The sequence below is a fragment of the Musa acuminata genome, chromosome BXJ3-11 (assembly GCF_036884655.1).
Source record: "Musa acuminata AAA Group cultivar baxijiao chromosome BXJ3-11, Cavendish_Baxijiao_AAA, whole genome shotgun sequence".
NCBI lineage: Eukaryota > Viridiplantae > Streptophyta > Magnoliopsida > Zingiberales > Musaceae > Musa > Musa acuminata.
In genome coordinates this window covers 7127004-7148895 of record NC_088359.1, presented here as the reverse complement: position 1 = coordinate 7148895, position 21892 = coordinate 7127004, and the positions used below count along the sequence as shown (strand labels likewise).

Genomic DNA, 21892 nt, shown 5'->3' with positions numbered 1-21892 from the left:
AAGTGATTTTTGTAACATCTTGTCCTCCTTGTCAAGTCATGTTAAAATTTAAATAATAATGTGTACGAGTCAATGAGCTATATAGAATTAATATATATCATTTTTGACACTCATTCAATCTAAAAATTTATGTTTTTTTTATTATGGGTCATCTTTAGTATATATAGTCTATCTCTTTCAATTTGATGCGTGAGTATCTCTTTTTATTTTACACATATAAATGTTTCTAGTGGTTAATTTCACATAGGACCACCTTGTCAATATCGGCTAGTATAGCACAAGCCATTTGTGCCCTATCATGGCCTCCGTAATAAATTTGATAGCTCCATTCGACCAAAGACTTATCTCTCTCTCTCTCTCTCTCTCTCTCTCTCTCTCTCTCTCTCTCTCTTTACATAACTCTTGAGGATATATATATATATATATATATCCTCAAGAGATAGAGGTGGATGATCGGTAGAGGTTCGAAGGCCAGAAGGCAACGACAGCAGTGACAGTAACTTGCTATCGGTTCTTACGGTTCACAGCACCTTCCGCCGTCGAACTTTGGTCAGGTTGCTACTTTGGTCTTCCTACCACTTGCACGAAATCCAAGGTACGATTCACTTGAGACCAAGTATTTATAGGATAGAGCACAGGGATGAAGTGGAGGTGACGACTGCGGGAAGACTGGTTTCATGGCAGTCGCAGCAGCCATGAGTGGAGACGGCGGCGGAGGCGACGGGCACGAGCACGACGTCGTCATGCCTGGATTCCGCTTCCATCCAACCGAGGAGGAGCTCATCGAGTTCTACCTCCGCCGGAAGGTCGAGGGGAAACGCTTCAACGTGGAACTCATAACGTTCCTCGATCTCTACAACTACGACCCATGGGAGCTGCCAGGTCTGGAATCTCCCTTGTTAGGTGCAGGTGTACCGATGAATCTTGCTTATCGACGCTGGTGTTCGACGAAATGACAGCACTCGCCGCGATGGGAGAGAAAGAATGGTTCTTCTATGTCCCGAGAGATCGGAAGTACAAGAACGGCGACCGGCCTAACCGGGTGACGGCGTCGGGATACTGGAAGGCCACCGGAGCAGACCGGTTGATCCGAGACGAGGGTAATCGTTCGATCGGTCTGAAGAAGACGCTGGTGTTCTACTCCGGCAAAGCTCCCAAAGGCATCCGCACCAGTTGGATCATGAACGAGTACCGCTTGCCGCGGAGCGACACCGACCAGCACAAGAAGGTAATCCTGAGGCACTCAAACACCATAAAGGACGAGAGCTTCCTGCTACATGAACATGAATACGAATACATTTCCCGAGATCAATTTTGGGTTGGAGAAGAAATCTTTGGAGTCTTCAGTTGATGTTTGCGACATGAGTCAAGTCCACCGAGCTAGGGTTTTGTTCATGGCACTGTTCCTTGATCTAACCCAGCACAGCGTTAGATTGCATAGACTAGTATTTGGATCGTTGATCCTAATCATTTCTCTCTTTGGCTACCGAATCGACCGATCTTATTCCTTCTCAGGCTGAGATCTCAATTTGCCGTGTCTACAAAAGAGCTGGAGTTGAAGGCCGCCACCGTCTCCCACTTGCTTCCAAGCCGTCCTGGTCGTCTTCTCGAGGAACTGGAACGGATAGAAGGCACAACAGCTGTTGGCATCAGCAGCGGCCGGATTTCCAATTAGGAGGAGACTCTTCTTGGTCAGCGGCCGCACTATCGACGGCTAATTCACTGAGCTCTACAACCTCGACCGACGAAGACGGCACTTCAGCTCGGATGATCGATGAACTCAACAGGTTGGTAGGTTTCAACCAGAACTACGTCAACTACAACCCCCATCTGCTTCCCTTCACCGCCTTGCCCATCTCAGTCCCCGCTGTCTCAGACAAGCTATGGGAGTGGAACTCTCTTCACGAGACTGGCAGGGAATCCACTACTGGATTCAAGTGACTATTAGGCATGTAACTCGAATCAACTGCCGCTGTGTGTTGGATTTCCTTCTTCTTCTTCTTCTTCCTCTTCTTCATTTGATCAGATCTAGCTCGCCATGGTTTGACTTCTGCCCATGAAATAATGATGCCATGATTGCTACAAGACTTGCAGAATAATTGTCCTCGGAGCTGAGCATGGAATCTCAGTACCGCTGCAGGCATGTGACTGCGCCATTGTCTTTTCTTCAGATACATCCTTTCACAAAATCCACTTCAATAGCTAATCTGTCTGAGAGATTACAACAATCTCTCTTCACAGAATCCACATTACGATATCAACCAAGAGACAAATCGAAGACTATGGTCCATTCTTTTGGAGCCCTGCATGTGTCCATAGGGTAGTTAAAACTAAAAGTCATGTCGCACATCCTTATAAGGTCCACTTCGGACATGCATCTCTATGTCATGCTGCTACATTACTAGCCTGTTTTATGAAGTATGAACATGAGTGCTACCACACAATTTACATCTCGGTGATCATCAATGATCAGCGAAGGCTTGAGATCGTTTTGTTCTCGAAGACATGAAGCCAACTCTACTTGTGCACAACGGAAGAGAAGGTAGAATGACACAAAGGTCGGAGAATGTAAGGGATGGGAAGTTCTTGCCAAAGCAGGGTGGGTCCAGGTAGGAGGTCCCACGTCGAACGTGGTGCCAGGTCACACATAGTCTTCTTCCATTCCCAGGTGTCATCGTCCGACTCACCAAGATTCCCAGTCTTCTGAGTGAGTCCCGTGGACCCGCTTCTCCCTGCGGTGTCCACTGTCTTGCAGCAGCAGTCATCCAATGGATTGCTCACCTGCATGGTCCAATGTCCTTTCATCGATGTCATCTTCTGGATCCACTTAACTGGCACATACTTTGTTTCTTCCTCACGTTGGCTGGCATGGTCACACCAATATAACTCCTGTACTAGAAAGAACAGAGAACAGTAAGAATGGATGAGGGTCATGCAAGGATCAATCAATACTAAAAGTACAGCATAAGCCAGATGCATTCTTCTTGTCTCTCAGGGAGTCTTGCTTAAATGGGTGTTGAGTGAAACAAAATGGATTGTGATCTCTTTTGCAAAGGAAGATTTAGCTTTCCATATGGCAAAATTAAGCACAGGGCTGCAGACAGGGAAAAGCATTGCCTTCTTTCTCTTTCGGCCCCAAATAAGAGTTCAAGTGGGTTGGGCCTTCGCAAGAGCCCATTAGGGAAGTGGGCTGGGCTACATTAATTTTTTTCTCCAACTTATGAAAAAAATTAATAAGTGAAATTGGTGTGTCAGTCATGTGAGGTTGGCTCATTGATCAAATGATCTTGACATATTGGCAGGGTCACCCATCGTATCAATTAATTGGAGTCAACATATGAGACATAGCTTACATAATTAGATATAATTTTGCATTGAAATAACTTAAAACAATGCCTTTCCAATTGTTAGCTCGTGACTCTTAAGTTGTTAACCTTACGACCCAATTCTGATAGGATAATCTTGATATGTGTGAAACGAAGGAAGATATTTTGATAGAATAATCTTATAACATCGATGAATGAAAGAGTCGAGTTATATATATTAGGTTTGGCTCATAATCTAGCAGTTTAAGCTTGTGGATTCGATTAGTGTCTGACCTAATATTTGTTAATCCTGATTAATTTAACTCAAACTCAGTCGTTATAAGATGTTTGATATGATATTAACACTAAGTAGACAAAAGAAAGATTGAGTCATTTAGGCTACAATTTAACTGAACGAAGATAAATCATATCACTATGGATAGATACAAATGAATAAATCACTCGTACTATTAAAAAAGATATGAACTTGTGAAAAAGATGTTAGAAATATTCAAGTATATAAGATGAAAAGAGATATTATGAGAGGATAATTTTATATTATTAATGATTCAAAGAATCGAGTTAACTTAGCAATTTAAGTTTTTGAATTGAATTAACATATATATATATATATATTAATCATGATTAATTTGACTCACAGCCGTCGTTGCAAAATTTCAAACAGAGTTCACAACCCCTTGTTGCCTTCCTTGTTCTTGAGTTCTGCAGCAAAATTACAGCAAGCTGGAAATAGCCATGAGACTACAGGACATTAAAGCAGACAACATAAAAGAAAGCATACCTCGGTGCTTTCATGGTCTTTGGTGTCTTGAAAACATCTCTGAGAGGAATCTTTGATGCTGAAATGGATGGGTTGTCTCACTTAGACGCTACTTCTCTAGACTGTGTTGGGTTTTGTGTCGTGTAAGGATGAGAAAGGGAGCAGTTTCAAGTTCATCCCCCACCTTCTTTTTTGGTCGCCGTGACAGAGGAGCAGTTGATACTTTCAAGTCTACAAGTTTGGCCTTGGTTTGAACCTGATGATGATAACTATTAGCTTCTCTTTTAGAGAGATAAAGTTGGCTTCAGTTTGTAGAGGTGACTTCCTCCTGGCCTTTTGACTTTTACCTTGTGATATGTTTGTGTCATGAGAACCAATTAAGTTGGCCTGATATTTTCTTGGCACAGCCTCTGAGAGAGCAGATGGCCAATCATAATAAGAAGCATGATTGTACTCATCATCTTTATGATCATAGATCACAGGATAAGAATTGTTTCTTTTTTATCTATCTATAACTCAAAGTCAAGTTTAAATTGGAGAGTTTGGGTAATTAATTGGATTCAGATAGGATTTGGAGATGAGTGCTGGGAACCTAAAGTGAAAAATGAAAATGAAAAGAACAAAGACTCTGATCTGAAAAGATCAACTTATTATTTATTTATTTTTTGAAAGAGCATATTATTATTAAGATGCAGATACAATATATCACATAGAACAAACCACAGAAAGACGAATTGTTTTGAATGGAGTTCACACACTTCACCATTTCAGTCCTACAAATTTGAAGATCATACTATATTATTATACCAAACACATAACCAGAGACATGGGAATCATTAGCATAAAATGGTCCCCATAAACTACTCGAGATCACAGTCAATAGCAAGATAGTACTTATCGCCCTACGTAAAACAATCCATTACAAAGGTTGACATACACAGAAAGATTGCATGTAAGCCAGATAGGTCTGTCCTAAATTGTTTGACTTTATTAACTTGAGTTCCAGCTGCTTAAAACAACCCTTCTCATCCTAACAAAGAAAGCTTTCAAGACACCAGGCAGAAAGCTTGTATCAGGTAAAAATGAACTTTATCTAGTAGCCTTTGTTCCCACGTATCCGTGCTCTCATGTCGACCTGAAATTTCCATGAAACAAGTCATTTAGAATTCATAAGCATGAAGGGCAAGAATTATATACTTAACTTCCCTGTCAAACAAAGCAAATCATTCAGCTCAAGCATATATTTTTGTGATCGTGAAAGACAAATGAGAAGTGAGGGAGAGAGATCAGAGACAAACTGTCCAGACTCCTATCTTAGGTTGAATTCATCAACCCTAGGTTGTTAATAGTTCGCATTCAGTAAGATCAACAGATTAGGTGGACATGAGATTAGACTAGATCGCAGTTGAACTAGGTCATCGGGCACAGTGGGGCGGCTTTTCTTCATTTTATAGCAAAAAACACCATGAGTGGATTTCTGCTCTAGAGCAATGGATTCTGCATCAAATATGATTGCTACATTCAAACGTCATACAGTCAAAATTGAAAGAATGAGAGTTTGAAGCCAAAAAAGTTAAACAACCAATTCTCTCAATCACTACATGTATATTAAAAGAATGAAAAGAAAAACCATTTATCGAACAAGCTTTCTATTAACATACAAAGTCCAACTTAAGTTAAGGCATGTAGTGCAGTACTATTGGTCAATCTGAAACCAATTCTCTGAAGCAAAAGCCCTGGATAAGGCAACTTTAAGCCATAAAACAACTGACAGTCAAAACCTAGTGCCAGATTGGATAGAAAAGGTGACAATTTAGCAAATAAACAAAGAGCTCAACTTCAATGACCTTCATCTAGGAAGACACATACATGGGGTAAAAATAAGAGGTGGTGTAATGTGGTAAACTTCTATTTGTTATGGAGGAATTCAGTTTAAGGCTAATTGGTGGCTTCCAAGTAATGCAAGAAAATGAACCGGTAAGCATGACACTATCGGTTTTCTCTTTCTTTTGTTTTTTGGAATTAATAAAGAAGTATCAGGGTTCTGATATATCATGCCTGGCCTCTCTTGCAGTTGAAATATGTCTCCCTAAGGCCTACACATTCACTTGATATGGAAGGCACCTTTTCTCCAGCACATTCCCTGTATGATCGCTTATCAACCTGAATAATTCAATCCACATGCAAACAAATATTCATCTCAATCTGATATCAGAATTAACAGTTGAGCTAACAAACCAACAGAGTAGATATGAATCAAGTTCTTGAATACAGATAATGATTGTCTACTAAATGATTCTCTTTCAAGAATTTTCAAGCTTCTTGGACCTGTAGAATTCAGTTTGCTTTTCCCACCATAGGAGACCCACTTTAGCAGTTGAAATTTTAATCCCTCTGATCTTAGCCACACTCACCTAATATTTGGTTCTAATTTGGAATACCACCAAAGCAAATAGTGAAAACACTTGATTAGAGCTACCATAGAGCCTTGTTTCTGTGTTGAAAGAATGCATGCTCACCTGAAAACATGCATGTGGAAAGAAGAGATACACAACCAAGCATAAAGCAAAAGGTGTTGGTAGATCAGGTATCTAAGATAGTTTGTCATGAGTTTTCTAAAAAACGAGAGCTTATCATGAGATCAGGTACTCAGGCTACTTCATCACGATCAGGTATCCAAGATACTTCGTGGAATCGATCACAATGGAAAAGCTCATGGAGCACTAGTTTCTGATGATGTCCATCCCATAAATAAATTGGCAAGAGATGTCATTAAGACAGTTGGTGGAATCGATTATAATGGAAAAGCTCATGGAGCACTAGTTTCTGATGATGTCCAACCCATAAATGAATTGGTAAGAGATGTCATTCTGGTCCTCCAATATGCACAGGGCATAATCTCATTTTGTGCACATATGTGCAAGGGACTGGAGTCCTCATAAGTTGTCGCATGGACACATCCATACGCACACAGGCACACACACATGCATGCGTGTGTGCACATACATGCACAATTACTAACATGCAAAAGAAAATTATTGAACGTGTAAATTTAAGCATTAGAAGCAATCTGGAAAATATGAAGTTCCTTCATGATCTACAGACTAAATCATCTTGTTCCTGAACACACCCTCTCAAACAGCAAAGTTAATTTTGATTTTTAGATCCTATATATCTACCACAAACTGCAATTTCCCCTCAATACCAACAGGATCACCATGTTATTCTGAAATTAACAACTCATATCTGGATCTTGAATGCCTCAATAAAATCCACAAAACAGATTAGCAGGGGCAGCTCCACCAAGACTAATTCTTGTCCTCCTTAGCAAAAGTCTACTTTTCTAGATTTCTGCCAAGAAAATTGTCAATTCATTTTCAAATACTCACCCGGAAGCCTCAAACATGCAAATTTGCATCTTTCGTCGCCAAAACAGCTTCCTATCTGAATCCTTCCCAATCTAACGAATAATTGCTGGCTCTTAGCCAATAATTTCATTTGGGTCACCGTAAATATGGCAACCATTGTTTATAGTCCTCTGAAATAATCTACTGCGAACACAACACACAGATGAGAAACTCTGAACAAACTTCACCAATTTTGAAGAACTTAAACCCTCCTTCAGGGTTCAAGCACATTGATCTCCACACCTCGGTGCTTTTTCTTTTCCCCTCATCAAGATCAAACCTTCAAGAACTCAAAGAACCCTCAGCATGGTGAAAGATGATAAAAGATCTATGATTCCAAACGCAGAGAGCATGCAAAGACCTCTCTTTTTTGTTGTTTGACGTGACCTCCCACAAACAGGTGCAAAATCGCATCTTTCTTAACGAGATATCATTTCTATGACGAAAATAAAACTAAATCTAACTGGAAACACGATAGGATTCGGTTCGAATTACACATACCTTCACGCAATCGGATTCGCTGAGGCATTTGACGAGCTCCATCGCCAGGCCTTTACACGACTTGGCCATCTCCTCTTTGCTCCTTGTGGAGAGAGAGAGAGAGAGAGAAGCCCGATCATGCTACATATCTGGGCAGCACAGTCCAGGCACGGGTGCGGTCACCGCCTTAGGATATTTCAACTTTTAAAGCGGACTGTGATTCTTTTTCTTCAAATTATTTTTATTTTTCGCAATAGTTATATTACAGAGATATAGAAAATGCGTCGAAGAAAATATAAGTGAAAATAAATATGAAAGAGAGACGACAAATTTCCCACTAAATATTAAATTCTGAAGGAAAAGAAAAGAAAAAAAAGGGTTGCCGAGTTCCGAAACGGTAAGCTGATCACGGTGTTCATATACTAGCATAGGTTGGTTTCGCAACCCGCGGTGTGGTGGTCTGATATCGGGGCCGATCTTTGATCTTAATCCCCCTCGCGAACTTGGATTTCAAGACTGCGTTAGATTGCTACATGTAGCGGAGGAATCGCCATCCAGCGGCGGAGATCGGCGAAGAAGAGCGTTCCTGAACTCCAATTGGAAAGAGAAGGTACATATCGGCTGACGCCCTTCTCTGATCTATTTTTCGATCCATCTCTTTGCTCGCATTTCTTCATGATCTCCTCTTTGAGCTCTCGTGATCCTTCGGATAATGTTCTATTGCGGATTAATCATGCGCCATTCTGGTTTGCTTTGATCTTATGGTTAGGCTGTATCGCAGTAAGATCTGTTTTCCGGAAGAAATGGTTTCTGAAGTCGATGATGTATGTCCAAGCTTTTCGTTGTCCGTAAGGGGGGCTAGTAGTGGCGTCACGACCTTTTCTTAAAACCTGAGCACGCTGCTTCTGTCGATGTTGCTCGATCACATTCTAAGTTTCTGCGATTTGGACCAAACAGGAGTCAAATTCCATGACTTGAGCTCCATTCAAAGGATGATCACTTCTTTTTTACCATTGGGCTAACCGTCAAGATTTCCACCAACGCCTCGTTGCTGAAGTGATCAGACAAATTCTTTGCTTTCCCGTAAATGAGTGAGCAAATATAACTGATTTTGGAGCAATCGATGAGTGAGAGTTGTTTGATCTCCTCCGGACAAGTGTTACTGTGTCTTCCTCTATTTCTCCTTAATATATTTGCTTCCTTTAAAAGGAAAAATAGTAGCTTCAAAGTTCTTCCAATTTTCACCACCTTGTGCTTGCTTGCTTCTTTGATTCATTGTATCTACATCAACAGAAGTGCTGAGAATGACAAGTACCAGTGCCCAATCTGCAAAAGAGAACTACAGAAGAACCATAATCTCATGAACCTTTGCATTGACCTGGCAAATGTATGTGCCAATCTAGCCTTCATAAGTATCTAACAGCATTTCTGATGATTCTAGTTAATATATATTTGGAATGTCAAACTAAAAGTTTTCTGTTTCTGTTAAAAGAACATTTGATTACTCTCTCTCTCTCTCTCTCTGGATTCCTAGCTAAAATTTGCCATGTAAATATCTAACAGCATTTATGATGATTCTGTCTAATCAATTATTTGGAGCTCAAGTAATACCTGTGTGTTCTGTTCAAAGAAAAAATTGACCATATCTAATAGTGTTTTGATACTATCTCAGATTTTGACTTGTTCCACAGGTGAATCATAACTTGGTAAAGTGTAAGTGGAATGAAGCACACACAGTGTCTCAATAGCAGATTATGTTTGATCTAACTGCACTTTGCACACAATGCCAAGTCATATGCATCATTTAAAGATGTTGAAGAACATGTAAACCCCAAGGAAAAACATAGTGTAGCAAGCAATACACTGCAGTACACCAAGCAAACAAATCGATTACAGTGTTACAAGCTGAGACAACCGGTGCACATCGATGCCAAGTCATTCGTATCAAGCGCAGCGGTGCTCCAGGCAATTACTAAGCAGCTCATGTTCTTTTGACCCAGTGGGAGCAATGACCATTACATGTTAATTTTTTTCGTGCAACTACAGTTGCCAGTGTGCATGATCTTGTATGTGCTGCTAACATTACATGTTAATTTTGTTCACAAAACTATGTTTGCCAGTGTAGTAGGTGATTTTGTATGTACTGCCAAAAATAATCCATCACTGATACCCATTTTTAGTTTGATTTAGTTATCAGTTACCCACTTACCCTTTATGTCTGTGAATGAGAGTATGTTTTTGTTTGCTGGGAGAACTCTCCCATCACAGTAAATGGGAGAGAATCCTCATCCTACATGAAGCTTAAGTGGACTTGAATGGCTTTTGAGATCATCCGATATGTGTTGCACGGTTTAATGTCTCTGTTAATGATCACTAATTCAGATGATGGGCAGGAATATATCCATTTTCTAATGGTACTGTCCAACAATTACCATGTTGTCTGAAGGAAAAAAAAAAACACTTCACATATCACATTAAACAAGTACAAAGGGGCAATTAAATTGAACAAAGTAGTCTAATTCATGAATATGCTTCTACTCACATCAGCAAAAAGACATCCTTTTAATCCACCCAGAAAAAAGCCTACTGAAGGCAAAGAATGTGTACCGAGTTGCAAGCAGCTTCAACTTTGAGGCTTTGATGGAGACGGAGAAGAAGGCGGTTTGAGCTCGGGATACTGCACCAACAAATCAGAAAGCAATTATGAATGTTATAAAAGCAATATTGAATTAAAATAGGACTTAAAATTGAATTGAAATAGCAATATTTCATGATATGAATGATCTGGACCAACAGATCATGATCTGCTCCAACAGATCATTAAAATAGCAATTACCAAAGAATGATCTGTACCAACAGATCATATTGAATTGAAAATTTGATCTGAGTTTATAAAAGCAATTACGATTGTTAGCAGATGCTCGTGCAATCAAAATAATGGAAAGCTAAATCTTCTATTCTTACATTCGGATAGGGTGACAACGGTCTTTCTGGATTAAGCTTTGCGGTTGAGATAGTTTCTGTAGGCTCTACAAAACCATTGTCCATGTTCAAGTTCTTGTCATGGTGATTGCTGGAAGAAGCCACAATCTGGTCATTCATCATTTGGTTGTTCGCCTCTGTTTCTGCTGATTCCATGCTCTTTTTCCTTGGATGAACATGCACAGAGGGTGGAAGAAAGGTTTCCTGAATTGCCTGCACGAAAAGAAATTATACTGTTAATACAATGAATAAAACTACTAAAAAATCACATTTTGTTCAGCCATTGAATCTCTTAACACATCAGTATCTAACACAACTTGCAAAATGGACCATCTCAAATAGACATTAGAATTAAACCTGCCATCCATCCTTCCCTCTGAGTCCACCTTTAATTGCATATGCCTCCTTGAAACCATTCTTGTAAAGCAGTTCAGCCAATTTAAGAGAATCACCATCAAAGCTACCTTACACAAAAAAATAAGCACTCAGCAGAACATCCCAATTATGTTATCACTCTTTCTTGGTAGAAATATAGAGCATATATAGAAATCAAAACGAATGAAAGTTCATCTCATGCAAATCGGCATCTGTCGATTACTGTAACTGATATTTTGCTCCTTAATATATTTTAATTTTCAGAAAAGAAAACTTGTAATAGAGGGTTTAGCACTTCAGTGAATTGGCAGAAAGACATGTAATGAGTTGGAATCAACAAGAACTGTCCAATGTTTCCGTGGAGATGCAAATTAAGATGAACAAAATCTACATATTCCTCCTAAAGATATAGTCATGTAAACTGTAAAAGTCATAATAGAGGAATTGACACTTCAGCGAATGGCCATAAAGACAGCAATAAAATGGAGTTGGAATCTACAAGAACTGTCCAATATTTTCTCCTAAAGATGAACAAAATCTACATATTTCTCCTAAATGCAAAATAAGATGAACAAAATCTACATTTTTAACGTTTTTGTAAAGGATAAGCAGCAAAAGCAGGATTCGAGCCCAGGACCTTGCGGTGATCAATTGTCAGCTAAACTAGCTGAAACCTTCGACATTTGTCTGTTTTCCATGTTCTGAAATCTTCTCTATGTAGAAAATTTATATTTTCCAACCAATAATGATATCAACATTTCCAAACTAGAAAATGTAATTTATAGATATAGTCGGAGAGCTCACTTGTCAAGAACACAGATGACAGTATTTCCTGGATCTTCAAAATTCCGCAGAACCTCCTTGATGAAACCCTCTTCGTTTCCATCAGAATACTCCACCTGAACCACATTCTTGTTCAAAATCCTCAAATTTGGCGAATCCATGAACTTGACGCTCTGCCTCTTCCTCACATCCAGTAGTTGGGCATTGGGCATGTCCCTAAGTTTCCGAAAGGCATCGATTGCGCTGATGAACTTGTATTTCTTGAGGTACTCTTGTGTCAGCGGTATCAGGACAAGCCAGATGACGGTAACCCCCGCTACGAAGAATGGATTCCGGTTGAAGAAATCATCGATTGATACAAGAATATGTTCTATGTTGATCTTCTGCGAGACCTGCTCCGAGTCGGTTGCGTTGGCAGGGAAAGGAGAAGAAAAAGCAGAAAGTAGCAATGCAAAACTGTGACGGAAAGATGGAATTCTCGAGCAAGAAGCAATCTTTTGGGTTGAGACCTGGAGATCAATAGAAGATAAGAGATCAAACAGGGAAACGGGGCGATGGGCGGTTTTGCGAAAACGGATGAGGGAACGTAGACTTCTCGACAAAGGTGAAGCCTTTTCCGATGAAACCTGGATCCTAAGAGTCTGCTCTTCAGGGTTTCCGGAGAAAGTTGGGATCTTTCGGGCGGAGAACAGATTCCGGAGGGGATTTGCAGCATCAGGAGGTGGAATCTGGGCCAATGACTTGGCCTTATGGATCGAGATGCCGAGGGGCACAGAGCTGCGCAGATGAGCAGCAGGGAAGCAGAGAGGAACGAGGGGTTTCGGGAAGAAGCGGTGGTCTTGCAGAGCGGCCATCGGGAGTCGCAACTCGGAGAAGAGACAGGGCACTCATAACAAGGAGACGATGGATTGCGTTGACAGGCGTCGCGTAATTGAGAGTGCGATCCACATCCGATATCTCTCCATCAGCAGCCCTCCATCGCTGCTTTCCAAGTCGTGCTGATCTCAGATTCGCTTAGTTAATCGTCGAATGCATTCACGTAAATTTCAGAAATATTATATATATCTTAATATAGCATTGACTGGGTCAAAGATTTCCTTCAGTTTGTGTGATATTTGAGTCCACACAAATAGTCAACTGAGATGATGAAGCATCCAGAAGTCAATCATAGTTTGCAAGAATCTAATTCCACGGATCCAATGCGAGATTGTTTTGGCATGAGCTACGTGTTCGTGCAGTACTTGGCAATGAGCGCCACTATGTTCTTGTCAGAGCTCCCATCCTTCCCCACCGCCGCTTTTGCCCGCTCCCTCCACTTGGCGGCGTTCATCCTCATCTCCTCCCTCCTCCTGCCCTCCATCACCTCCCTCACGCACCTCTCCACCTCCTCCCGCCTCACCAATCCCTTCTCGTCCTCCCTCACCCTCACCCCGACGCCCCACACGTCCTCCACGTACTTGGCGTTCGTCAGCTGGTCCGTCCACTGAGGCATCGCCACCATCGGCACCCCCAGGCTCAGCCCTTCGGCGGTCGAGTTCCACCCGCAGTGCGTCAGGAAGCAGCCGACCGCCGGGTGAGCAAGGACCTCCGTCTGCGGGCTCCAGGACACCACCAGGCCTCTTTCCGCGAACCCCTCAGCGAAGTCCCGGGGCAGCTTGCCCGTTTCCGAGGACCGCACCACCCACAGGAAGTCCTTGCCGCTGTCCGAGATGCCGAAGGCTAGCTCCGCCGTCTGCTCTGGGCCGAGCACAGCCATGCTGCCGAAGGAGACGTACACGACCGAGGCGGGCCGCTTGGAGCGCAGCCAGCGCATGCATGGCGCGGCGGCCGGCGTAAAGAGATTGAGGCCGTAGTGGGAGTCGAAGGGGATCCTGTCGTCCAAGTACTTGGACGGCACCGTCGGGCCGACGGTCTTCGCTCCGCATGCCACCCTCAGGAAGTCCGTTTCCTGGTCGCAAATTAGTTCCAATCATGGCAACAAAAGCTACAAAGAATAAAAGACGACATGGTTCTCCAAGTCAACGAGTCTCTCTCCCCCCGTTGACGTTTCAGACCAAAGATAAAATGTGGTTGATATGAAAAGAACCAAATGTGAAGGTACCTCAGGTTCGAGTTCATAGAAGGAGTTGATGAGGATCTCATCCGCGTTCTCCAAGCACTTGAACTGGTTCATCACCATGTCCATGTACGCCGGATAGGCGGTGACCAACTCCACTAGGTAGGACGGTAGGTCCCTCGGCTCGAGGCGGGGCAACCCCGGGAGCTCCACCGCCGCCTGCACCGGCGGACACAGCCGCCTCTCCCACACGTGGTAGAAGAGTGCGTCGACCGCGGACGACTGCGTGAAGAACGCCGCCGTCGCGGCTCCCAGCCGCCGCCCCACGTCCCCCGCCCAGGGGAGGAACGCGTCGAAGACCAGGAGGCGGACGGGGCGGCCGGCGGCGGCCTCACTGCGGAGCATGCTCTCCAGGGTTTCGGAGCCGACCAGCTCGAACCTGCCGAGGTAGACCGGGGCCGAGCCGGCCCCGTCGAAGCCCGTGGCGTCGAACCCGTCGGAGATGGCAGCGAGGCGAACCGGACCGGGCTCGGGGCGGGAGGAGCCGAGGATGAACCGGGTGGCGGCGAGCGTGACGAGGAGGCCGTGGGCGGCGAGGCGCTTCCCGAACTGGAGCATGGGGTTGATGTGGCCTTGGCTCGGGTACGGAAGCAGGAGCACTCGATCTGCATTATCCATCACCACTGCGTGTGCGCGTGAGAGAGAGAGAGAGAGAGAGAGAGAGAGAGAGATGAGTATTATGAACTGATGAAGGAATAGGCATCTCCAAAATTAGCGTAGAATAAGCTGACGATAAATTCCAACGTCGATGTGACGTCATTTCCTTCACTCCTACACCGACAATATTGATGAAGACGACATCCCGAGGGCGTCGTTTATACGTCTTTTTCATGTAACTTTCGATCCATTAATATAATTTAGGTCTATTTATTATATCACTATGGCATCTTTGTGTAAAATTGATAATTTCTTTTTGTGATTTTTGAGGGTTAATTAGATATTACCTTTTACCAACCTTTAATGTTTCATATATGATTATGAAAATAAAATATTTATGTTCATTTATCCTAATATTATTGGTTTTAATATTTTAACATTTTACTAACGAAAAAATAAAAAAATAAAAAATAATTTTAATATTTCAGTTGGTAGTGACAAACGACATCGGTTGTGGCGAAGGCGACATCACTATGGGCCACGAGTGGTTGTTGCGGATGAGGAGAGCGATAACGAGAGGGGAGAGCCGCTTGATAATTGCGTCGATGATGAGTACGACGACGTACTCAACGTCGAATTTCGAGATACATTTTTCTACTATTGTTGATTACGTTTCGTTGGGAGCTCAACAACTGTTTGCTTGCTAGCCTTCAAGAGCTTCCTTTCTTGGTCAACGATAACCACAACGAATAAAATTCCTCCTCTGATGAGCCTCTCATCTCCCCTTTTTCTTGCCCATGTTGAAACTAACATGATAGCGAAGGGAGTGATAGGAGCTCCGGTGACCCCAACTTTAAGTCAAGTGATATGTCCAATGGGTTAGCAACCAGGCGACTACCACCATCTATATCGACACTAACATAGTTGTCAAGCAACGAAATGGTCGCTTAACATCTGCATCAGCGACAATGCAGATGCAAAGCGACACCGCTCAGTAACTGCATCGGTGTCGACGTAGATAGTGGTGGCTACCACAATATTTATGATGAAGATGGTGGGCGCCTCGCCATCTACGATGAAGATGGTAACCACCTCACCGTTGACTCGTTGGGTGGATCTCTTGACTCGAAGCAAGAGCCATCGAAGCTCCTGTTGCTCCCCTCGCTTCCGCGTCAGTTCCGACATGAGCATGAAAAAGAGAAGATGGATAACTCATCGAAGGAGAAAATCTATTCATCGCAGTTGTCATCGACCAGAAAGAGAAGCCCTAGAAGGCTGACAAGCGAGCAATTGGTGAGCCCCCAATGACATCATTGTCTGTTATCACTAATTGAAATATTAAAATTATCTTTTTACTTTTTATTTTTATATTTTTATTAATAAAACCGATAATAATAGAATAAATGAATCTAGATATTATCAATATAATTTTTTAAAGGGTAGAAACTCAGATGCTAAGACTAGTTAACTATATAATATATAATTAGCCCGATTTTTGATCACACTATTCTCTTGTACACTGAACCAAGTGCATACACTTGAACGTTGGAATGTGTTGTTTTGTTTAATTAACTTTGACGCATGGGCAATGTGGTGACGTCCAAGATTTAGCAATTAATTCATATTACCTAAAACAATGACGGCTGATGGATGATGGTGATAGTCCACCAAAATAAATCAGCTTTATTTGCAGCTCATAGCATAATTGGTAAGATTTAGGGTAGGAGACTTAATCAATAGGCTATCAGGTCAACAAGGTGTGTTTTAGCCTAAAGGACTTGCTTATAAACTAATATAATTATTTCAGTGCTAATATTTTCATAGCATGTGATATCATATGCCCCCGTTAATAAAAAAAAGACCAATAAAAAGTTTCCACACCATATACTTGCATTTGTCACATGTCCTCAGAAAGTGCATATGTTATGATATACAAGATCTGCTATCATCAGCTTAAGAAGAATAAACTGAATAGGAAAAATGAGTTAAATTGCAATGAAATAAATGAATTCTCAAACCTTTGCCACTCATCATTAGAATCATTGATCATTGTCGATTAGAAGCACCAATGAACAGTTCACATGAGTAGGAGGCTGTAGGCAACATTGCAGATCTAATGGAATAATATCACCAATAGCATGAGTAAAAAATCTTAGTGTATGATTAAATTGGTTAAACTGAGAATAATATCTGGTAACCTGCCCATGCAAATACAACTCAAGGCTGGCACATAACTGATGAGGATAATAATTATGATGAGACTTGGCTGATGTCTTGATGAGGACAGTAATTATGATGAGACTTGGCTGACGCCTGATGACGCCTCACGCCTCGATCGGCCCGGCGGAACCTGGTCAAACGCACCAGAATACAGACCGAGGCCCATTAACGACCTGTTCAGACTCTGTTCTTCACGTCACGCCAACACTAGTGTCAGACGCAACCCGCTCTCTTCAAGCAGTCGCATCAGACACGGTAAGTCACCCTATAAAAGCCCCGCCCCTCTGAGGGGCGGGGGGGAGGGGGGGGGAGAGGCAAAAAAGAACTACTCCACTCCACATCACTGACTTGATCGTCGGAGGGGTCGGGCTGAGTTTCCGACCCGACCTGTGTGCAGGTAAGGAGACGAAGCTATTCCCTCGAAACAAGCCGCGTCGGGACGCCTTCCTCTCAGATACCCCGACGAAGCCCGACGCGATCCGATCCGCACGGTCGGTCGCTTTAACAATCCCGAGAGACCTCGAGCAAAGATCCCCACCATTCGGCCCCGGAACAAGCCGCGTCGGCCCCGAGGCTACGGCATAAAGTTGTTTACACAAACAGTTTGGCGCTAGAGGAAGGGCCCGAATGCCGAGGGATCCACAGACCGACACCAACGAGCCCCCAGCCGAGGCGTCATTCTTAACAGGGGCGCCGGTCACGCGTCCCCCGCGCAATCAGCAACCAGCAGACGACCTCGCCACGACCTCAGAGCGCTATTGGCGTTTGTTCAATGACCCGGGTCTGCTCCCGCCCGAAGGTGCCCCCACCGTCCTCGCACCCGTATCAGCCGAGGCTCTCCAGGACCTCACCCACCAGGTCCGAACTTTGACGAGAATGGTGCAGACCGTCATTCCGCTTATTTCCCAATCAGCAAACCCGTCGGCGGCCCAGCCGGCGCATCGATGGGAGTCGTCTGCACCTGCGCACGTAATCACCCCGGAACTCCCTGGCTCCCCCCTGACCCGGGTGTTTCCCCTTGGGGATCAAGCAGTGGGAAACCCCGCCGGTCGACCCGAGCAGGAGACGATATTCTCGGGCTCGACGGACTCCCTTCGGGCCCAACTACGTCTCCTCGGTCAACGATTAGATAAAGTACAGAGGGAGGTTCGCACCTCAAAGGAACAGCTAGGGGACGATCCACATGGGGGGTCCCCGTTCGCGCCCGAAATACGGGACCAACCGGTGCCTGCAAACTTTCGACTCTCCTCCCTGGACGCCTACGACGGCACCACCGACCCGGCGGACCATGTATTCGCCTTTCGGGCCCAAATGGTTCTCTATGGAACTTCTGACGCTTTGATGTGCAGGGCGTTTCCTACTACCCTGAGAGGGCCTACTCGCACATGGTACGACGGCCTGAAGACCAGGGGAATTGCCTCCTTCGATCAGCTCGTCAGGGAGTTCGAGCTCAACTTCCTAGCTTTGGCTCGACCAAAGCCGTCCGTCGCCCTACTCCTTGGGCTAAACCAGAAAGAAGACGAACCCCTCTCCTATTATGTAAATCGCTTCGCCACGGAAATCCGGGGTTTGTCAAATGCTCACCCCTCCCTATTGATGCAGGTATTCACGGCGGGTCTCCATCCCTCTAGGTTTTTCTGGTCCCTCGTGGAACGGCCCCCCATCGCAGTTTCAGAAATGCTTCAGAGAGCTAACCAGTATGTGGCGGCCAAAGCCTGGATGTCGGGGAGGCGAGAGGAACCCAAAAGGCCCCAGACGCAGCAACCATGAGTACAGCTACCCGACCCGCCGAGGCGCAGGTTGGACCGTGTTAGAACCCTTGCAGATTCTAAACTTGGGGTTGATCTCTTTAGGGGATCGGCCTCCTTGGAACTCTATAGGGGTTCCTCCCTCCAAGTTGCTGCTCAAAGGCTGCAGAAAAGATTCATCTATTGCTTATCAAAAGAGGATGAATACATAGCTATTTATAGGGTTTCTAAACCCTAACTCCTAATAGGACTCCTACTCAAGAGTCCTACTCAAGACTCCTAATAGGACTCCTACTCAAGAGTCCTACTCAATTAAGACTCCTACTCAAGACTCCTAATAGGACTCCTACTCAAGACTCCTATTCCCTTACAACTCCTAATTCTTCTCTAAGAAAAAACCTCCTACATGAATGTCCCTCTTAATTAGGACTCTCCTAGCTAGAGTCCTAACAGAATGTCCCTCTCAATTAGGACTCTCCTAGCTAAAGTTCTAACAGTTTTACATGAATGTCCCTCTCAATTAGGACTCTCCTAGCTAGAGTCCTAACAAACCCGCCCTCTTCAAATCAGCCTTGTCCTCGAGGCTGACGATTCATGAATTTTGGGAATTTGATCTTCAAGTCATCATAGTTCTCCAAAGTGGCATCTTCTGTTAGTAGGTTTGCCCACTGTATTAGCAATTCAGTAGTGGATCGTCGTCGTCGAATCATAATCCGTCGATCAATAATGGCACTTGGCTGAGTCTGAAGTCCTCCTTGGGTAGTCATATTTGGTGGGTGGCTTTGGGCTATCTCCAAGCACCTATTTACAACTTCTGTCTGGCCGTCGGTTTGTGAGTGATGCCATTCCATCTTAATATCCTCAAGGAAGTCGCTGGTCGGAAGTGAAATGGCCAAAACTTCAGCTTGCTCGGGTAGTTGCGAAAGCGCATCTGCAAGAACATTCTCTTTCCCCTTTTTGTAAGTGATTTCATAATCAAATCCAAGAAGTTTTGTTACCCAGTTTTGCTGCTCAGGGGATGATATCTTTCGTTCCAAAAAGTACTTGAGGCTTTTATGGTCGGTTTTAATTTGAAATCGTCGACCAATCAAGTAGGGTCTTCACCTCGTTGCTGCGCGCACAATAGCGAGCATCTCCTTATCATATGTTGACTTATTTTGATGGGAGGGAGATAATGCCTTGCTAGTGTATGCGAGTGGTCGACCATCTTGCATGAGAATTGCTCCAATTCCGACTCCAGATGCGTCGGCCTCAATAATGAAGGGTCGGTTGAAATCTGGTAGTGTTAGCACCGGCATCATCGTCATGGCTGCCTTAAGTTTGTCGAAGGTAACAGAGGCTCTATTCGACCATTGGAAGACATCTTTTTTCAGAAAGGAAGTAAGTGGTGCACTGATCTCTCCATAGTTTTTCACGAACTTGCAGTAGTAGCCTGTTAAACCGAGAAAGCCATGTAGCAATTTTATGTTCCTCGGGGTCAGCCAGTTTTGCATTGCTCCAATTTTGAAGGGGTCTACTACCACACCTTCCTCTGATATGATATGCCCAAAATATTCCACCTTCTTTTGAAGAAAGCAAAAATTCATAGTGGTTGTTGTGTATTCGAAAGGCGATTTTCGGTATGTCTTCTTCGCATACTCGTATTTGATGATACCCGGATCAAAGGTCCAGCTTTGTAAAGATTTGTGCTCCCTGTCATCTACTATTGGAATAGGGTATTTATCCTTGATGGTAATGCCATTGAGAGCTCGGTAATCAATGCATATTCGCCATGTTCCATCCTTCTTGTGTACAAGTAGCACCAGTGAAGAGTAGGGGCTGCAACTTGGCCGAATAACTCCTGTTTCGAGCATCTCTTTTATAATCCTTTCTATTTCATCCTTCTGGAGATGTGGATACTGATATGGCTGAGTATTTGCTGGAGATTTGCTTGGAAGAATCATTAAACAATGATCATGCCGATGGGTAAGAGGTAGATTGCACGGTTCCATAAATATATTTGAAAATTCAGCAAGCAAAGGAAGTAGGTTTGAATCATTAAATTCTATTAGCTCTCCCTTTGTTTGCTGCTCAAGTTGTACCAAGAATCCGCTGCATGCTTTATGCAAAACCTTCTCCATTTGTTGTGTGCAAATCATCGTTACGTCGCCCCCACGTTTCCCGTGCAGTATCACCTGTTTCTCTTTACTGTAAAATTTCATAATTAGTTGTATAAAATTCCAAGAAACATCACCTAATGTCATCAACCATTCAATTTTGAGCATGGTCTTATGATCTTCAAGAGGGAGAAGGAAGAATTCTGCAATTATCTCTTGGTCCTGCAGCAATAGTTTCTCCTGCGGGCGCCTACGATCACACTTCAAAATCCGTCTGTCGGTGACCTTAACATCAAACCTGCTGCAATTCTCAATAGGTAAGTTCATATGGACAGCAACCTTACTGTTTAGGAAGTTATTAGTGCTGCCCGTGTCGATGAGAACAGTGATCGATTGTTGTTTGAGAAGGCCTCCAACTTTCATCGTTTGCGGGTTTGAGTAGCCAGCTAGTGTATGTACTGTAACTTCGGTCGGTTGTGGCTCTTCTTCTGCATCTTCTTCTTCATATTCAAGGCTCTCTTTTGGATGTTTAATAACCTCTTCTTCTATCGGTTCAATCATAAGAAGTCCCCCTTTACTACAGCGATGCTCATGGCTCCACGGCTCGTCACAATGCCAACATAACCCCTTCGCATATCGCTCCCGAAGCTCTTCTCTTGTTAGCCTCTTTGGTGTAGGGACTCGGTCGACAGTAGGGGGGGCTAAGGACTTCAATATTACTGGTTGAGGAGCAACCCTAGTCCTCCGAGCTTCATGGTTCAATTGCTCCTCTTGATGTCGTGCGAAAGAGATGGCTGCCATAAGCGTGTACGGTTGTCGCGCTTTAACTTCTCCTCGGATCTCCGGCTTCAAGCCCTCAATGAAGGTCCTCAATAGCTGTTTTTGAGACCAATCAAGAGTTTGATTAGATAACCTTTCAAACCTGGTTTGGTACTCCTGAATGGTGGAGGTTTGTCAGATCTTTGCTAGTTGTCCGTCAATATTCTTGTAATCGGTTGGTTT

General features: G+C 43.6%; 4 protein-coding genes across 10 annotated transcripts; 1 reads left to right on the top strand and 3 right to left on the bottom strand.

Annotated features, from left to right (window-relative positions):
* Nucleotides 1–580: 580 nt before the first annotated feature.
* Nucleotides 581–2085, top strand: LOC103970748 (NAC domain-containing protein 35-like). Its single transcript, XM_009384660.3, has 3 exons — nucleotides 581–882; nucleotides 960–1228; nucleotides 1516–2085. The coding sequence occupies exons 1-3, from the start codon at nucleotides 678–680 to the stop codon at nucleotides 1939–1941; spliced, it is 900 nt and encodes a 299-aa protein (XP_009382935.2). The 5' UTR covers nucleotides 581–677; the 3' UTR covers nucleotides 1942–2085.
* Nucleotides 2086–4864: 2779 nt separating this feature from the next.
* On the bottom strand, nucleotides 4865–8133 carry LOC103970747 (uncharacterized). Its single transcript, XM_009384658.3, has 3 exons — nucleotides 7995–8133; nucleotides 6145–6249; nucleotides 4865–5221 (listed from the first exon to the last, which is right to left on the bottom strand). The coding sequence occupies exons 1-3, from the start codon at nucleotides 8061–8063 to the stop codon at nucleotides 5180–5182; spliced, it is 216 nt and encodes a 71-aa protein (XP_009382933.1). The 5' UTR covers nucleotides 8064–8133; the 3' UTR covers nucleotides 4865–5179.
* Nucleotides 4865–13047, bottom strand: LOC135582518 (rhodanese-like domain-containing protein 4A, chloroplastic). Of its 7 annotated transcripts, none has more exons than XM_065175079.1 (7): nucleotides 12740–13047; nucleotides 12135–12622; nucleotides 11313–11415; nucleotides 10938–11168; nucleotides 10516–10650; nucleotides 7995–9254; nucleotides 4865–5221 (listed from the first exon to the last, which is right to left on the bottom strand). In XM_065175079.1, exons 1-5 carry the CDS (start codon nucleotides 12965–12967, stop codon nucleotides 10597–10599), a joined length of 1104 nt encoding a protein of 367 aa, XP_065031151.1. In that variant the 5' UTR covers nucleotides 12968–13047; the 3' UTR covers nucleotides 4865–5221; nucleotides 7995–9254; nucleotides 10516–10596. The 7 variants fall into 7 exon arrangements, with proteins under 7 accessions (XP_065031151.1, XP_065031146.1, XP_065031147.1 ...); XM_065175074.1 differs by having other exon boundaries at nucleotides 7995–8910; nucleotides 8985–9254; nucleotides 12135–13044; XM_065175075.1 differs by having other exon boundaries at nucleotides 7995–9312; nucleotides 10581–10650; nucleotides 12135–13045.
* Nucleotides 13048–13270: 223 nt separating this feature from the next.
* Nucleotides 13271–14926, bottom strand: LOC103970961 (crocetin glucosyltransferase 2-like). The gene is made up of 2 exons (XM_009384871.3): nucleotides 14215–14926; nucleotides 13271–14061 (listed from the first exon to the last, which is right to left on the bottom strand). The coding sequence occupies exons 1-2, from the start codon at nucleotides 14845–14847 to the stop codon at nucleotides 13336–13338; spliced, it is 1359 nt and encodes a 452-aa protein (XP_009383146.3). The 5' UTR covers nucleotides 14848–14926; the 3' UTR covers nucleotides 13271–13335.
* Nucleotides 14927–21892: the final 6966 nt, after the last annotated feature.

What these genes read in the sequence shown, in the direction of transcription:
- LOC103970748 (XM_009384660.3), top strand. Translation starts at nt 678, where the DNA reads ATGGCAGTCGCAGCAGCCATGAGTGGAGACGGCGGCGGAGGCGACGGG. An exon ending in CGACCCATGGGAGCTGCCAG is followed by an intron (nt 883 to 959) that starts GTCTGGAATCTC and finishes ACGAAATGACAG; the next exon opens with CACTCGCCGCGATGGGAGAG. An exon ending in ACACCGACCAGCACAAGAAG is followed by an intron (nt 1,229 to 1,515) that starts GTAATCCTGAGG and finishes ATTCCTTCTCAG; the next exon opens with GCTGAGATCTCAATTTGCCG.
- LOC103970747 (XM_009384658.3), bottom strand. Translation starts at nt 8,063, where the DNA reads ATGGCCAAGTCGTGTAAAGGCCTGGCGATGGAGCTCGTCAAATGCCTC. An exon ending in GCGAATCCGATTGCGTGAAG is followed by an intron (nt 6,250 to 7,994) that starts GTATGTGTAATT and finishes TGAATTATTCAG; the next exon opens with GTTGATAAGCGATCATACAG. An exon ending in TCAACTGCAAGAGAGGCCAG is followed by an intron (nt 5,222 to 6,144) that starts GCATGATATATC and finishes TGGAAATTTCAG; the next exon opens with GTCGACATGAGAGCACGGAT.
- LOC135582518 (XM_065175075.1), bottom strand. Translation starts at nt 12,967, where the DNA reads ATGGCCGCTCTGCAAGACCACCGCTTCTTCCCGAAACCCCTCGTTCCT. An exon ending in GTCATCTGTGTTCTTGACAA is followed by an intron (nt 11,416 to 12,134) that starts GTGAGCTCTCCG and finishes TGTGTAAGGTAG; the next exon opens with CTTTGATGGTGATTCTCTTA. An exon ending in GAGGGAAGGATGGATGGCAG is followed by an intron (nt 11,169 to 11,312) that starts GTTTAATTCTAA and finishes CTTTTCGTGCAG; the next exon opens with GCAATTCAGGAAACCTTTCT.
- LOC103970961 (XM_009384871.3), bottom strand. Translation starts at nt 14,847, where the DNA reads ATGGATAATGCAGATCGAGTGCTCCTGCTTCCGTACCCGAGCCAAGGC. An exon ending in TCTATGAACTCGAACCTGAG is followed by an intron (nt 14,062 to 14,214) that starts GTACCTTCACAT and finishes ATTTGCGACCAG; the next exon opens with GAAACGGACTTCCTGAGGGT.